This window comes from Epinephelus fuscoguttatus, linkage group LG3, assembly GCF_011397635.1.
Source record: "Epinephelus fuscoguttatus linkage group LG3, E.fuscoguttatus.final_Chr_v1".
In the NCBI taxonomy this organism is placed as follows: domain Eukaryota; kingdom Metazoa; phylum Chordata; class Actinopteri; order Perciformes; family Serranidae; genus Epinephelus; species Epinephelus fuscoguttatus.
This window is the reverse complement of record NC_064754.1, coordinates 32,897,384-32,913,518: the sequence shown is the minus strand read 5'-3', so window position 1 is coordinate 32,913,518 and position 16,135 is coordinate 32,897,384. Positions and strand designations below refer to the sequence as shown.

At 40.8% G+C, this 16,135-nt stretch overlaps 1 protein-coding gene across 2 annotated transcripts; it reads left to right on the top strand.

The window, feature by feature from the left end:
• The first annotated feature begins 723 nt into the window (after nucleotides 1-723).
• Nucleotides 724-13,054, top strand: clta (clathrin, light chain A). 2 transcript variants are annotated; one of them, XM_049571752.1, is made up of 7 exons: nucleotides 724-1,008; nucleotides 1,756-1,784; nucleotides 3,656-3,773; nucleotides 4,046-4,157; nucleotides 6,972-7,025; nucleotides 10,307-10,342; nucleotides 11,840-13,054. In XM_049571752.1, exons 1-7 carry the CDS (start codon nucleotides 831-833, stop codon nucleotides 12,009-12,011), a joined length of 699 nt encoding a protein of 232 aa, XP_049427709.1. In that variant the 5' UTR covers nucleotides 724-830; the 3' UTR covers nucleotides 12,012-13,054. The 2 variants fall into 2 exon arrangements, with proteins under 2 accessions (XP_049427709.1, XP_049427710.1); XM_049571753.1 differs by lacking the exons at nucleotides 6,972-7,025; nucleotides 10,307-10,342 and having other exon boundaries at nucleotides 726-1,008.
• Nucleotides 13,055-16,135: the final 3,081 nt, after the last annotated feature.

Below are 16,135 nucleotides of genomic sequence, written 5' to 3'. Positions count from 1 at the left end.
TGGCTTCATAGTTTTGTTCCTTTTTATTTGTTACAGCAACCCAGGTTTTCAGCTTAGAGCAACTTCTAGCTTTGAAATAGGAGTCCCATTTACAGTGTGTTTTATATGCAATATATTTCCTCCCAGCTGCATAGTCGGGTTAGTCCCTGCTTGTCACCTGAGCCACTTGAGACTATTCAGAGCTGTCAATAATTAACCACCATGGCATTGTGCTTGGGCTGGACCCAACACATGTTGCCAGGGTGCTTCGTCAGGAAGACAGGAGCAAAGAGGAACAAGGATCTCTGCTCTGATGAGACCAACATTTTAAGAAAAAAAACAAAAACAGCTTCAGTCTGCCATAAATTGGTAGAGCTGGGCACATAAATGGGATTTTTGTTGCAAGTAAATTCAGACATGTATTTAATATATATTTTGTATGAAAAATTTGCATAATATTAGCATATTACAGCATATGAAATATACAACAAATACATACAGGCCTAACAATGATATCAGGTTAATTATGTAGCAGTTGAATCTTGCCTAATCTCAGACTGCGGATTTTTCTCACAGCTCTGACAGCACGTAGCAGGTCATGGGACCCGTATGAAGCAGCGTTTACAGATTTGATTGGTTCCAGTTTGAGGCAGCTGTTCTGTAATTGGTCCTCCGTGCGATCACTCACCCGCTCTGGCTTGTGATTGGTTCTTCTCCTGTTTCCGCTTCGCTAGCTTTTTCGTTTTTTTTCTTTTTGTGTCGTCCTTCTTCCCGTTGAGCTAATCGATTACGGTCACCCGCGACACCTGCTCACAGTTTCTCATATTTATCCTCACGTAATTACACACACCATGGATGATTTTGACATGCTGAACGCGCCCGCCGCTGGGAACGGTGTCGGGTCGGAGGAGGACCCCGCTGCCGCTTTCTTAGCCCAGCAGGAGAGCGAGATCGCGGGGATTGAAAACGACGAAGGCTTCAGCATCCTGGACAGCGGAGAGGTCCCCTCGTCGCTTGGAGACCCTAACGGTGGGTGACTGTTGTGGTCAAGCAGAGGCAGTTTCTCCTCGTTAAATGTCACCATAGCCTTTCTATTTAACTTTTATGACAGGGTGCCGTGTGTGTTGTCAAACTGTAACTTCCGTTAAACCTTAATTTGGTCCTAAATGGACTCTGAAGCTGATGCTCTTTGGTCAGATGCTAACGTTAGCTTAGCCACCGAATTAGCCCAGTTGGTTTAGCTAGCGTTACCATTAACCCGTGTCAGCGCTATGTAAAATTGACAAATGAACATGAACACGAAGCGGAAAACTCATAATGGTTACTTAACTAATGTTTGTTTTATGAATATCCAACTGTCTGTAAAATGAATGAAGCTGTGTGATAACATCAGCCCTGCCGCTCTTGGTCTTGTCATTCATTGCTGACTGTTTGCTGGCAGCCCGACATGTTGCTACAGCCCTGGGAGCCAGCAAACCTTACAGCCAAAAGAGGAAATTGATGGAGCTTAACGACCTTTGCCCATGCCTGCCTCGTTTCCTTGAAGCTGTAGCTTCGTTGTGGTGTAGCAATTATAGTTAGTCAGAAGTGCTGACAAGCCATGTTATGAAATGTGTGTGTGTATGAAAATCTTGAGGATTCAGCAATAGTAAAAGAGTTAGCCAAGGTCTTGTCATGATAGAGGTTTTGTTGTTTTCTGCTTAAACACATCACTCATGTCTGCTGTTTTATTTGTCTACTTGCTTTCTAACATCTATTTTCATTGTATCTTTGCAGATGGTGCTGTCAATGGAGAGCTTCATGGGGTAATACTTTCACTCCTATATTGTCAAACTGCCCAATTATTCTGTCCTTGTGTCTGTTCCGCTGTATTTTGTGTGTATAGGGAGACTTTGACGGCCTATTCGTGCTCACAAAATACACTTGTCACACTGTCCAAACCAAACATCTTATCTTGGTTATTTGAGCTCTCAATGTAGGGCTTTTGCTTGCTGCCTTAAAGAGCTGTAATCTCTGGCTCTTCTAACTCCTCAGAGGATAATTGTGAGGACACTGATACTATTGTTTTGATAAATGGCCAAACCATGTTGCTTAAGTGACATCTGTCTCCGTAATGTTGCAGTGAAGAAAAACCTTAACATTGCTATGTAGAAATAGTCTTATACTGTAGGTATTAACTTACCCAATGTCAGTGTTGGGTGGCTTTTTATGAAAGCACAACTGTTAAAGAATACTCTTGGTTATTTACAGTTTGGGTCTTATTTTGATGGTTTTCTTAGTTTCTGGATGGATGGATGGATGTAACCAAAGTAATTGCTGAGATGTGGCCAGTAATTTTAACATTGTGCTGACTGAGTAAGTTGCTAAGATCTATGAACATGACAATATTGCTCAAAAGAAATCGGATAAGTAAAGAAACACTTGATTCATACCAGCAATTAAAACAGATTATATACACCACTTTATTTGGATGTAAAGCAGAAAGTTAGCCCACCTGAATTGCTGTTAATATTCCCAAAAAGATCAGTATTTATGCACTGTTGAGAGAAGGGCTTTCTGCCAGAAAGGGATTTCTTCGTTAAGGTTTGGGAAGAAATGGTGGTTTGAGTTAAAATGAATAGACTTCTGCCAGAAAGCCCCTTCTGGCAGAAAGCCATATAGACAAGCTTCTCCCATGTGTGCACACAACTACATCGAGTATGGAAGGTCAAAGTTGAACCATTACGTTGGCCTGAAAATTGTGATGGATGTTAACACTGGATCCCTTGTGATTTTTTTTTTTTTCTCGAAAAACTTTGGGTAACCTGGTGGTTTGTTGAAAATGTGTCTGACTGTTTGTTTCTTGGCCCATCTGACTTCATTGTGGTGATGTTTCCATCTTCCCAGATGTTGACAGTTTAAAGAAACGTTATAATCACTGAAAGGAATGATGACCTAAACTGCAAAATATAAAACCAAAATCGTAATAAACCAAAATTATCCTTTAATGGGAAATATTGCTGACTTTCAACTAGCTCAGTGTCATCACAATGGCAAATGTGTGGGGAGCTCCAAGCGCTGAAGGCATGAAAAGTTTCCCTTAAGTGAACTGATGAGATTAATATACAGTAGACTTGCTAATGGGATGCTGAGATTTGATTTTGTGGAGTGTTTTTTTTTTTTTTTTTTTTTTAATTTTATGCATTAGTTCTGCAGCTTCTCTTTGTTTAAAATATAAAAATACATTTGTAAGATTTTAGTGGTGAAGTGGAAAGAAAACTTGTTTTCTTTTAGTGCTGTAGCAGATAGTGTGATTTCAATGCTGACTAAAGAGGTCTGAATATCCGGCTGTCAGATTCACTCCAACTTCCGTTTTCTGTGCTGTCATTGCAACATTGTTGTATTTTGCACCGTCAGGACTTCTGACTAAAACCCAAAGCAGGCCAAATGAACTTCTAATAAATCCTCTCAGAATATAACTAACGTCTAGGAACAGAGGTACTGAATAAATACTGTAATTAGGATAAGAAATTGGCTGCAATTGAAAATGTATTTACAACCTTCAGATGACAGTTGGATAGATGAGTAATTCATATTGAGAGACTTTTTCACCGAATCTCTGTAACTGACATTGAGGAAATGTTTTTTTATGAAGTAAGACAATCGTCTCTATATCATCACCTCCCTTGTTTCTCAGGAAAGCAACGGTCCGTCAGACGCCTATGCAGCAATTTCCAATGCAGACCGGCTGCAGGCAGAACCTGAAAGCCTACGCAAGTGGAGGGAGGAGCAAAGTGAACGGCTGGAGTTGCTAGGTAAGCACAGACCAGAGTAAGTTAGAAGGGAACAGGACAGGCCACTACTGTCTCAAAAGTAAAGGTTGATATTATGAGACCTACGCCTAGCACTGGAAATTCAAACCTAGCAGGGTTTTTTTTTCCATAGTTTGTTGGTATGTTATGAATTTCTCCTTCCCTAATTGCCAGTGGTCCTGCCCTCATATTATTTCCCCCTGCTTTTATGTTTACTTTTCCATCTGTGTCTTCACTAATTTATTGCCCCTCACCTCGCTCTTCTCCCTCTCCAGATGAAAATTCTCGCAAGCAGGAGTCAGAGTGGAAGGAGAAAGCCAAGGTGGAGCTGGAGGAGTGGCACGCCAGGCAGAACGAGCAGCTGGAGAAAACCAAATCGAACAACAGGTACTGGCTTCATAGAGAGGTAGAGACAGGACACAAGGAATGATGGACTTGGGGAGGGCTGATATTACCATGAATAAGAACCCATTCACATTTGTGTCTGGACAAAAAAAAAAGCCAAGTCGATGATATGGAGGATTTCCAAAAAGTTCTTAAATCATAGCGGCAGTCTTGGATTTAGCCACAGGGGAACTTATAGCTGAATACTAAGGTTTGGCTCAGTGCATAGAGTCTCTAGCAGGAAGAGAAATGGATCCACCCTAGCCTTGAGGGTCGAGAAAGATATTGTGCTGCTTTCCCAGCAAGTCAGTGTTCCTATCCTTCGCTAGCCCAAAGTTTCCTTTAGTAGATTGTTCTCACATACTTGTGGACAATCTTGACGTCAAGATGTTACTTTAGGGGGATCCTGAGTTACTCCAGGTGATGAGCCAAAAACATGATAGTAATTGTTGTAGTATTGTAGGATCTCATGCTTCGACACACACCTTTTCAATAGCCCTGCCAACTAATACCACTGTGTGATGGTGTGTGTCTCCTTATATACATACACTTGTTATTTCCCAATTCAGCACTGTAGTTTCAATATCTTCAGACCTCTGCTGAAGGGTAGGCTAAAGTTAAAGGTGGAGTCTGCGATCCTGGAGAAAGATTGTTGCTATTTGAACTCAAAACCCAAACAAACACCCCTCCCATCAGTGCTCTTTCAGAAGCTCTGTTTTACTATCTCTCCTGCTCCCATTGCCTTTCTCTTTATACATTCATGCCCTTTCCCCTGTCCTGTGCACGAGCACAGCGTGACAGTGTTGTGTAGCTTGGTCCAAGCAACATTGTTTGTTTCCCGTTTGCAGAGCCAGGGCTGTTTATGCAAACAGGACATTTGTTTTTCAGTGCACACACAGAATGGAAAGCTAACAGGAGATATTTGCTGTATTTGGCAAAAAGTGTACTGGATTAGAATTGTAGACTCCACCTTTAATTTTACAGCTAAAGTTAGATCTTACTGTACAGTCATGGATGCTTAAAGCAACGATTGTACTTTGTTAATGTTATTATCTTAGATTTACCCCACCTGGCCATAAATTGGCAGAGGTGAAGGTGTGTGAGAGACAACCCTTAAGGGTCATTGACTTCAGCATGGGTTTGGATTATTCAAAAAATTCTAGTGTAATTAGAAAAATGTTTTTACAAATCTATAATGTCATGATGATACCGTGTTCCAAGTAGGAATTAAGTTAGTTGGTCTTGAATACTTAATAATAACAATGCTTCAAAAGACTGAAGTGTTGTTTTCTCATATGATTGTTAGATATGTAACTATTTAAGGATGTTTAATATGCCATTGGCTGGCATGTTTGTGCCCTTCAGCAAGCACCAGGTAACTCATCATTTTGTAGAGGTGAATTGGCAAAGTTTCTGTCTCGGTTTCTCCTGCACTGTAACGTAGCCCTGCTGCCCTATTAATAATGAAATACCTGCAGCCATGACTCCCTGCTCAACCAAACTCCTGTTTGGTGGAAAAGTGTTACTCATGGATAATCCTTTCATATGGATGGTCTTTGTCTGGTAAACAAGTAACTGATATACAAATGTAGAAAATTTAAGGCTGCAACTGACAATTATTTTTATAATAAAGATTAACAAATGACTCCAAACATTGGAGAAGCTGTCACTAGTAAATAATGTGGTGTCTTCCATTAATTACTTAGGCCAGAGCCACACTAATACGTTTACGTTTCAAAATAAAAACAACCTCAATACACTTGAGTGTTTTAGCACCGTTTTTAGAAGTAATCTCTGTCCATACTAACACATCTGAAAACACATATCACATGACCATTCACGCACACTGGGCATCCATGTGCTGATGTAAACAGGAAGCACATTGTCAACTCTGTGGTTGGTGACTTAGTCATAGAAAGATGGCACCAAGTAGGACCAGAGATTTCTTTGCTTGGACTGTCCACGAGGAGGAATTGTTACTGAAGTTGGCATGAGTATATGGCAGTCAATGGTCGGAAACTATAGATTAGGAGTTGTTACAAGGCAAATACAGCAACACATTAGAGCAGCACTGGGAGCATTAGCCATCACTGGAGAAAGCAATGGTGATGGTAAAGGAGCAAAGTAATCCACACAAGAAGAATAAAATAACAAATCTACAATCTTTAAAACGCGTCTTGACTGATGAGACCCAACCAGGAAGTGAACGTGGGTGTCAACATCATCGTTTTCAAAAGTGTCTGTCAACGCCCATCCAGACCAAAATGCAATCCTGGAGTTATCAAACTAAAACATGATCGGTAGCATTTTCAAAGGTCTCCATTTTCTGCAAAAACACTGGAATAGTGTGGACGCTAGACGTAAACGTAGCAAAAGTTATGTGTTTTTAAATGAAAACATTAGTGTGGATGTAGCCTTGTATTCATTAGCCATAGTTACAGTGTATCGCCAGGATTCAATTAATTACTAAAGCAGTTCAATGTGTTGAACAATTAGAACTTGATAGTGTTTTGAAGTTACTCCCTCACTTCTGGTATTAGTTTTGGATGTGAGGAGCTGATGGTGTATGGCAGATCACACAGACATGTAATTAAAGATTTCATGGGCGGGCACAATCAGCTGACAGCCTCCCCGAGCCTGTGAAACCCTCGATGCTGCGTTTAGAAGTCCTTCCCTGAGCTTTTGATGATATGTCTTAGCTTATTACTGTGTGGTAACCTATAATGCTTGTGTTTCCATCCTCTTCTTCCTTTTATCGCTGTCTCTCTTCTCTCCTGCCTTCTTGCTGCTCTGTCGTTTGGGCGGATGTTTGTCCAGGGTGCTGGATGAAGACTTCTACAAGCAGCCCTTCTCTGAGCTCATTGGTTATGTGTATGTTGCTCCAACTAACATCCTCCCTTCTCATTCTTTTGCCTTTTTTTTCTCCATTGTCATCATTAACTCCCAGCCTCCAACCAACCATTGACGTCATCTCATTAGTTAGGTCATTAGTTAACTCCCCATGTATTGCCATGATTTAACTCCATCTTGTGTTCTTTAATTCGTAACTACTTAGATTTTGAATTGTTTCACGTCATCTAGCTTTTTTTTTTCTTCCTCATATGTAAACCTCAGTCATAATTTCACCCCATATGTCTGCATGCCATTTGTGAGTGGATGCCTGTGAGGATTTGTCAGTACAGAGAATGACTGCATGCTACTACACACACACTGCCACGCTCCTCAGTCACATCTATGGAAATCAATTTAATTATTGCATTCTATTACTCACTTCCATACTTATCCTTCATTTCAGCAAAACATTTTGCAAACACATGACATGAATTTCCAACAATTAACACTGCTTACATTTATTGTATGAACTCTCACAAGAAGTGTTTTGTTTCTACTTAACATCTTTTCATAAGCGTGATGTTTTTTTTCCCCAAAAAAAAATAATCTACAGAATAAGGATCAGGAGTATGATGCGTGTAGATTTGTTTGAAGCAGTTGTGTGTGAATTTGGCATCAACTAAATTATCCCTTTTTCTTAATCTGTTCACTGAACAATGTGCAGAGTCGACACAGTTCATAGGGATGGTTCCTTCCTCTGAATCTTTACAAGTCAAACTTCCTACTCACTCTAACTTCCCGTACCTCCAGCTCTGCCACTCACTTATGTAAACACTAGGGCTATGTGCAGAACAGGATAGTGTCATGCTAACCGTACCACATGTGAAACAGAGTTAAAAGTTACTTAAATTTTAAATAGTGTGTGCCGGTCAAATTGTATTCCTTTCCTTTGGATTTAAATTGGATCCATCTGCAGGATTCAGAAACTCAAGTTGATACCTTGTTTTGCCTTTGAGGATATTTTATAATGTTTTTTTCAAGCTGCATAAAAGCACTTAATAGTCTTCTGAAATATCGTTTTGTTTCCATCTTTCTGGTTCATATGCTAATTTGTGATCAACATATAAAGGGTCAGAATTTCGGTTTCTTGAACTTGCAGATGTCCTGACTTGTGATACTGAGTCCAGCATTCACTATCTCTCTCTCCTTATTATTGGTGGTAAATGTAATGCACAGCAAAGATTTTATTGAGAACACCATTGATCATGATCACACAACTGCTTCAAACTGAACTGTGTGTTCATGCTTTTTAGAATGTTAGCTGCTCTGTAGCTACTGCTGTCCGACACAGTGACATGCTAATTTGCCCAGCTAGCTATCCAGTAGGCTGAGCTGTGCAGCCTTTGGTTTTGCTATTCAATCACAAAAGAGTGCACTTTAGCCTGCATTGCGGTGTACATGTTTTTTCTTCTAAAAATTCATCAGCTTTGCTTTTATAGGTCAAGGAAAGACCAGATTCTAGCTGTGTTAAAGGGACAGTTCACCTCAAAATCAAAGACATATTTTTTTCTCCTACCTGTAATGCTGTTTATCAGCCTAGATTATTTTGGTGTGAATTGCTGAGTGTTGGAGATATCAGCTGTAGAGATGTCTGCCTCTTCTTGAATATAATAGAACTAGATGGCACTCAGCTTGTGGTGCTCAAAACACCCAAAAATTACATTTGAAAAACTCAATAGCAATGTCTCTGTCCAAAAATCATGACCTGATTACTCAAGATAATTGAAAGACAACGTTGTGAGTAGTTTCATATAGGAACTATTTTCTGTCTACGGATCTACACCTTCCAACCATATCACTAAGCAGAAGGAAGCATGCATCTAATGCTAGCTCCACATAACACCACTAAGTTAGCTAACGTAGCTAACCTCGTGCTGACACAAGTAGGAGCCTCTCGTCCATGAGTTTGTGACTCACCACATCTACTGCTGGCACCACTGAGCTAGCTAACATTACAGCTCAGCCAAGAAGGATGGCATTACTGTTTTCAGTTCGCACTGACACAAGCCCAAGCCTCTCATCTATGAGTAGATGTGTGCTTCCTTCTGGGCAGTGATTTGGATGGCAGATGTAGAAAGAAAATGGTTCCTACATGAAACTGCTCACAACAAGATCTGTGGATTATCTTCAGTAACCAGGTCATGATTTCTGGAAAGAGACATTGCTGTTAAGTTTTTCAAGGTTTTTTTTTTTTTTTTTGCGGGGGCACTTTTAGCACCACAAGCTGAGTGCCGTCCAGTTGCATTATATTCCCAAAAAGGCAGACATCTCTACAGCTGATATCTCAAACACTCAGCAACTCACAGCAAAACAATTTAGACTGATAAATAGCACCACAGGTAAGAGGAAATAAATGTAGTTTTAATTTGGGGGTGAACTGTCCCTTTAAACTTGTCATTACTGTTATTTCTAAGGGTTTTTTATTAGAAATGTATAGCATAGCTGAAAGCTATTATTTACTAGTATTTTTTTTATTAGTCTACATAATGTGCACACCTCAATGCAGAATATGCAGCACATTGTCAGCATATATGTGGGATTGAGTCTGAGCAGTGTTGGTGTAGAGTGGCACTGAATTACACCACCTCGTCCTCCTCCTCCTCCATCTTGTCAGTGTGAGACCGTGAGTGGGACTCCAAGGGCCTCATTTATAAGCCTTTAGTAAGAACAAATGGGCTTGAATGATGTGAATAATGCACTTCCCACACAAATGCTGGGAATTAAAAAATGTGTCAAGAGATTGAATGCATCCCTGCACAGTCTCAGAAGAATGTCTATAAAGATTTGGAGGGAGTGGGAGCTGCAAATGTAGTTAAATTAATCGTGTTAATGTCTCGTGACGAGATGAAATGGCTTGCAGGTGAGCTTTTGAACATTTGATAGATCAGATTATTAGTAAGAGGATGTTGTGCTTGTTGTGTTTGACCCAACTTATAAGAAAATTACTAACACAGTTTTATAAATGAGACCCCAGGCCATAATGTCCTTGTGTGAGTAACATGGCACAAAGCAGTATTCACACAGAAATGTCTTTCCCACTCACCAAACCAAAGGCTGCACACTTAGCGTTTTGAACACTTTTGAAGGAAAAAAAAAAAAGAATGGAATTTTTTTTGAAATGTCGCTTTTGCATGCCGGCTTTCAACATCTGCATTTAGCTCATTTTGGTTGTCTTTCATTTCGTCCCCTCTCTCTCTCTCTTCTAAATTCTGACTTGTGAAACTGTTTCTCCCTGTTTTCTTTTCCTATGCACCTTAAAGCACACACATTAACCATCCTTGCTACCGCCTAGACCAGTTAAGTAAAAATATGAAACCCCAGAACCTCCAAGTACTTTATATTTTTGACCGGGGATAGATGCAGTTCTGTGTGTGTGTGTTAGATAATTAAACATTGCACAGATGATCCAGCTTACTATCCCGACAGTTAGATCCACTGCCTAGATAGAGGTTTGTTATAATGTCCCCTCTGTGATGTTGTGGTCCTTCTAGTTCCTTTTGTGTATTTGTAGTTGGTTGTGACGGTGAATGTTCATTGGCTTCTCATCCCCATTTTGCTTTGTGTACTGTGTTGTAGTTGGTAGCAGAGTTTGTGCCTGCAGGTTGGGTGGGGAATAGAAAAAAACAATCCTAAGTAGAAAACGGCAGTGGAATTATTACTGTTTGTGGGTGGGGTGTTATGAGGGCTTACATTTGTTTAGCCATAATCTGTGGCTTGCATCTCAAAATGTCTTGTGATAGTGGCACTGATCCATTTTCAGATTTAAGTTTTGTCTTTTCTTTTTGTTTTAATTTACTTTTGTTTTCAATTTAAGTGCTGTGTTGTAAGACCTGTAGTGTAAATATCATTTTTTTTGTTTGATAGATGGTTTAAAAACATCAAACCTTCACCAAGAAGACAGTAATTGATCTGTTCCGCAATTACGACACATGAAATCAAAGTAAACACATTCTTTGCCACTCTTCCAAATAGCCTGCTTTTCAGCCGCAGCACAATGCATGGCTAAGGCCCAGCAGTGCTTCAGTTCTTTTGGGCTTGGTTAAAAAAAGAGCTTGCCATTATTGTTCCATTTTAATCAAGGACAAGTATATAGATGAGCTCATCATCCCTATACTTGGGTCTTGCTGAGGAAAGTTGTAAATATGCAACCATGGGGCAAGTTGAAGTGTAAGGGTGCGGGCCAACTCCCCTCCCCCCAGTTCTGTACAGAACTGCATTTTTAACCAACCAAAGATGCTTAACAGACCTTACAGTTACTTTGTTTAGCTTTGGTTTGTTTTCTTTGGATTTCTCATCAGTGTTTTTATATGTACCTCCCTTTACTGTTGTGGAGAGTCAAAAAGACAGGTGACTGTACTGTAATGTGTAAGCAGAGTTGGGGGCATGCCACAGGTAATGAAACTGTTGTAGCTTTTTGCTCTTTGTGGGCCTAAAGACATAAATGGATGTCCATTTCTGTGTAGTGATTGGACTGTCCCGCCCTGAGGTCGACTCCGCTGAACCACCAATGTCCCAACGAGCAATCAAAAGGAAAACTTGTCTGTAGTTAAATGTGTTGTAGAGCTTTATGCTTAATAGATTTAAGGATTATCTCTCATATCCTGATGTGAGACTGAATTTTAACTTAACATATATATCAGAGGCTTGACTGAGTTTTCCACCAGAGCTTGTGTTGGTGATCAGCAGAGGACTTCCTTAGAGCTGTATGTGTACTATGCTGTATCTTGCTTCTTCCTCCACTGATTGTTTTCTGTTCCATGTCCTCTCCTTATCTTCTTCCCTCTTGCATATAGGGCGGCTGAGGAGGCCATGATTTCAGATCTGGACGAGAACAACCCCGGCACGGAGTGGGAACGGGTGGCTCGGCTCTGCGACTTCAACCCCAAGTCCAGCAAGCAGGCCAAAGACGTGTCCCGCATGCGCTCAGTCCTCATCTCCCTGAAGCAGTCCCCGCTAGTCCGTTAGGCAGCCAAAGCTGCCCAGGGCGTCATTCCATATCATCCTCTATCACCACACACCAACCAACCCAGCAGTCACAACCTGTATTCTGAAGACAAGGGGGCTTACACCCCTTCTGTGTACGCGTTTGCCATGCACAGTCATTCCCCCCCCCCATGGAAGGATATAGCCAGTGGTCCTGCCCTCATCCATTTCCACCTGGCAGGGCTGTAGAGATTAACCTTGAAGCACCAGCTCACCATTTCCTCCCCCTTAAAGGGTTTCCACCTGTGTGCACCTCTTCCACAGACCAAACAAGACCTTTTAATAATCACGTTTAACAAACTGAGATCAAGGCCTGTTAGATCGACACCAGGTCTCATGGTCTGTGGTCTTGTGCAACACTTGTGTAAGGGTGGTGAGCTGGGACACTAAAAGGGAAGGGTTGATGTTCGTTTGGGCCTTCAGCTACACTACAGCCTGCTTCACACGGCCCCCAAACAATATCATTCCCATGATGCTGTACTCTAACTCTTAACCTGTCAATCTCATGAATCTTTCTTCGACTTACGAGGGTTGATCGATGTTAAATGGTTTACTTCACCTTCTGTTTTCCCATCCTTACAAAAAAAAAACAAAAAACTTAAGAATTTTTCTTTATTGTTGTTTTTTAAGGACCAAACTCTAAGACAGAACTCCAAATTCAGTGTGTGTACTTTAAGCTGTGTGTGTAGAGCCTGCTTGTGGCATATTGTGTTCAATTTTCCGATCTATGCATTTCCTTTTGAAAAGCCTCTCCCCTCTCCAGTCAGGAACTGAACAAAGTCCAGTCATTACAATACATATGACCTGTTTGTGTGTGCGTTTAAACCTCAACAGTGTGTGTATGTACTCTATGCGTGTACCTATGTACATATACAGAAGGCAATATATATACAGTATATAAAATGTTTATGTCACTGAAATTAGACAGTTGTGGTTTTAAAGAGAACTAGATATTAGCCAGCTGTTGCTTGACCATGCGTGTTCATTGTCCATTTGATTTCAATATCAGTAAAAAGTGAATGAAAGCTGTCGTCCTGTCGTTCTTCAGCTGGATAATAAATGTTCATCTGTGGTTTAGGAATGTGGCTGCACTGAGTCAACAAAGTGTCATAGTGCTGGCAGATCCTGGAAAGATTTACTTGTAAGAATCCTGAACAACAGAGCACCCAAATGATTTCAGTTTCCATAGATGGCTGTGGAGTTCTCCATGACTTACCTCGTGTGATACAAACAACTTTCCCTATCTGGAGAAAACTGCCTAAAAGGGTATGAGGCTGTGCAGCATGCAAGCTCGAACAACTCTTACCTGAACCTAATTTGGGTTGTTAAAGGAAAGAAAACATAAAGAGGTTTGCAAGGCTTTTTGTTGTCCTGAATAATGTTGGATTTGTCTTTTCTTTGAGGTCTAAGCTTAAGGGCAGTTAGATATGTTTGTCTGTTTTCATGCAAAGTATTTTATCTTTGACCACCCCTGAAATTAATGTTAATGGAGGAGCTTTTGTGCTGTAAAGTCAGCTTCAGATGACACTGGCTATATTCCCAAAATCTTAAATTGAATCACACACTATGTGGAACTTATTTGGCCCAGCAGTACTTTTTGTTAGATATATCCAGGTTGTTGTGGCCTCCATCTCCCTTTCTCTTTGTACCAGTCAGTCTGTGTCAGGACGTCCCATGGTGGCGTCCAGTGGGATGTAGTCCATGGAGATGATGCATCGGGTCTACAAGACAGTGACGGAGCACCACCATATGTTCACCATCTTGCAGTGCACCAACGCCAACCCTCTGGATCCCACAGATGTCAACCTCAGCATGGTCACATGAAGATGAATGAACAGAACAAGTGTGTCCTTTCAGTCACTGACTCTTCTTTGTTAGGAGTGCAATAAAACTATCACTAATATTTTAGTTTTGTTCGTACATGACTTGTTCCTGACCCAAGCAGATACAGGAGAGGATTTCTTGGAGGCCAAAGTCTAGTTCATTTTCCACCACATATTTTTTACAAGGACTATCCAATAACCTCCAATGTCATCTGATCCGGCTCATCAGCCAGTGATGAATTCACAGCTGCCTGGTGTTTTACTCAGAATGAGATGAGGAGGAATCAAGGCAGGGCTGATGATGAGACTCTTGAGTTCAACTGAAAAAAAGTGATCAGCAAAGCAGCTTTGTCGCATAGCTGGCTTTTGGAATGTCAGGCTTTGATAGGAAGGTAAGATAGCGTGTCATCTGCATAACAATGAACGGATATACTATGATAAAGATGATTATATTGAAAGGTTAGATACAGTAAGAAAAGAACTAAGTAAATGCTTGAGGTCATGGTGATTAACACATTATCTTCCTTAAAACATACTTTCTGTCCCTACTTCTCTCCCTCTCTACTTTAGATTTTTGAAGATTTTCAGTGTTGTTGATGTAGGGAGGGAAACTGAGTTTGTCCTCATTATCTCCTTTGTGTAGCGTCATAACTAACGTGACACTTAGTGCAATGGTGGAGGTGGTTCTAACATTGCTAACAGGACTTTTTACATGTTTACACATCAATGTACAGTTACTCTTCCACTGTATTGAGGAACAGGCGTCAGAATGCACCACAGAAGTCACTGCCCCAGGTAGCCTTCTGGTTATAGCTTTTTTGGGCTTCTGATTGGCCAACATCATCACCTTCTTCTTTGCGTGGCTCCAGGGTTACAGTTATGTTGCCGCCTGTGTTTGGCATGCTCTTGACAGCGCATTAAATACATTTTTGCCTTTTCATAAGCTCTGTCAGCCTATCATCTTTCAGCTCCTCATGGTTCTTTCTCTGCTGTAGTTCTTTCTTGCTGCTGTCGTGCGCACCCTCCACCTCCCCATCACCACCCAGTCTTTATAGATTCATCAGCCTCATCCGCCTCAGCAGTCAGCAGCCTCAGAGCCATCAGCCACCACCACCAGTGTCTGGACTCCATTGGGGGGATTTATCCTGCTGCTGCTCAGATGTCCCTCGATTACAAAATATCTCTCTCTGGTGTCCAAGCGCCAAACACTTCTGTTAAATCTTAATCAGCACAAATCATTTGTTAGTCTACTCTGTACACTCATATTCTGTATTAAACATTATCTTTACTTCACTCTTCTGTCTCTGCTAAGCGAAATGAATAAACATAAATATGCCTTGGTCTGATAAAAGTGGGAACAATTCCAGAGAGTGATTTATAGGACCACAGACTGTGGGCTGTTGCCAACAAGAACAGTTCCAGTAAGTGACCAGTGTTGTGTCTTACCACGAAACCACACTACTTGTTAATGAGAACTGTCAGGTATGTTTTTGGTTAGAATGCTAGAACTCAAAATGTTAGGATAGGTTGAAAAACATACTTTTAAAACCTGAGAAATGGTTCAAGAAAAGACTGAAATCTTATTCTTTAGAAAAAAGGTATGTTGACCAACCCCGACCAGGTGTGGGGGGCCTTTGACAACACTTGAAGTGGGATTGGGCCAGAGATGAAGACGTTCACTGGTTTACTGTGAGAATGAACTGCTAATTCAGCATGTCGTTTCAGTTGATAGGATACTGGATGATTATGCTGCCTAATCCTAAACATTGACATTAATTTATCACTACTACTAAGTGACAGAACAGACAACTACATTTCACTGAAGTTATAATTTAAGATTTCATGGAACAAACTAATGATGACGATGGATTGATTTATTGTTGTGGCATCATCATTTTGATAGTTCTGTTTTGTTTACCTCAGTAATCAAGGGCTTTCTCCAAATAGAAACAAATCTCACACACCCTGAACAAGCTCAACTGTTACTTGCTATTGACATTACAGAATTATTTTGATATCACAGTGATAATAGTGACATAACAGTCTTACATAACAACACAACAAAGCCTTGAAAGCTCTGTTTCCAGGACAACAGGCACCTGTTAACATGAGATACACACACACACGCACACAGTTCTAATGCTTTGACAATATAACATATTGACATAAGCCTTCAAATTACGTATGTTCATTCAATTCCACGTCAGTTTGGGGAGTGTCCCTGAAGACGAGTTAGACTGGAAACTAAACCCTCAACCGCCATGCCTCTCCCTTTCCTTAATC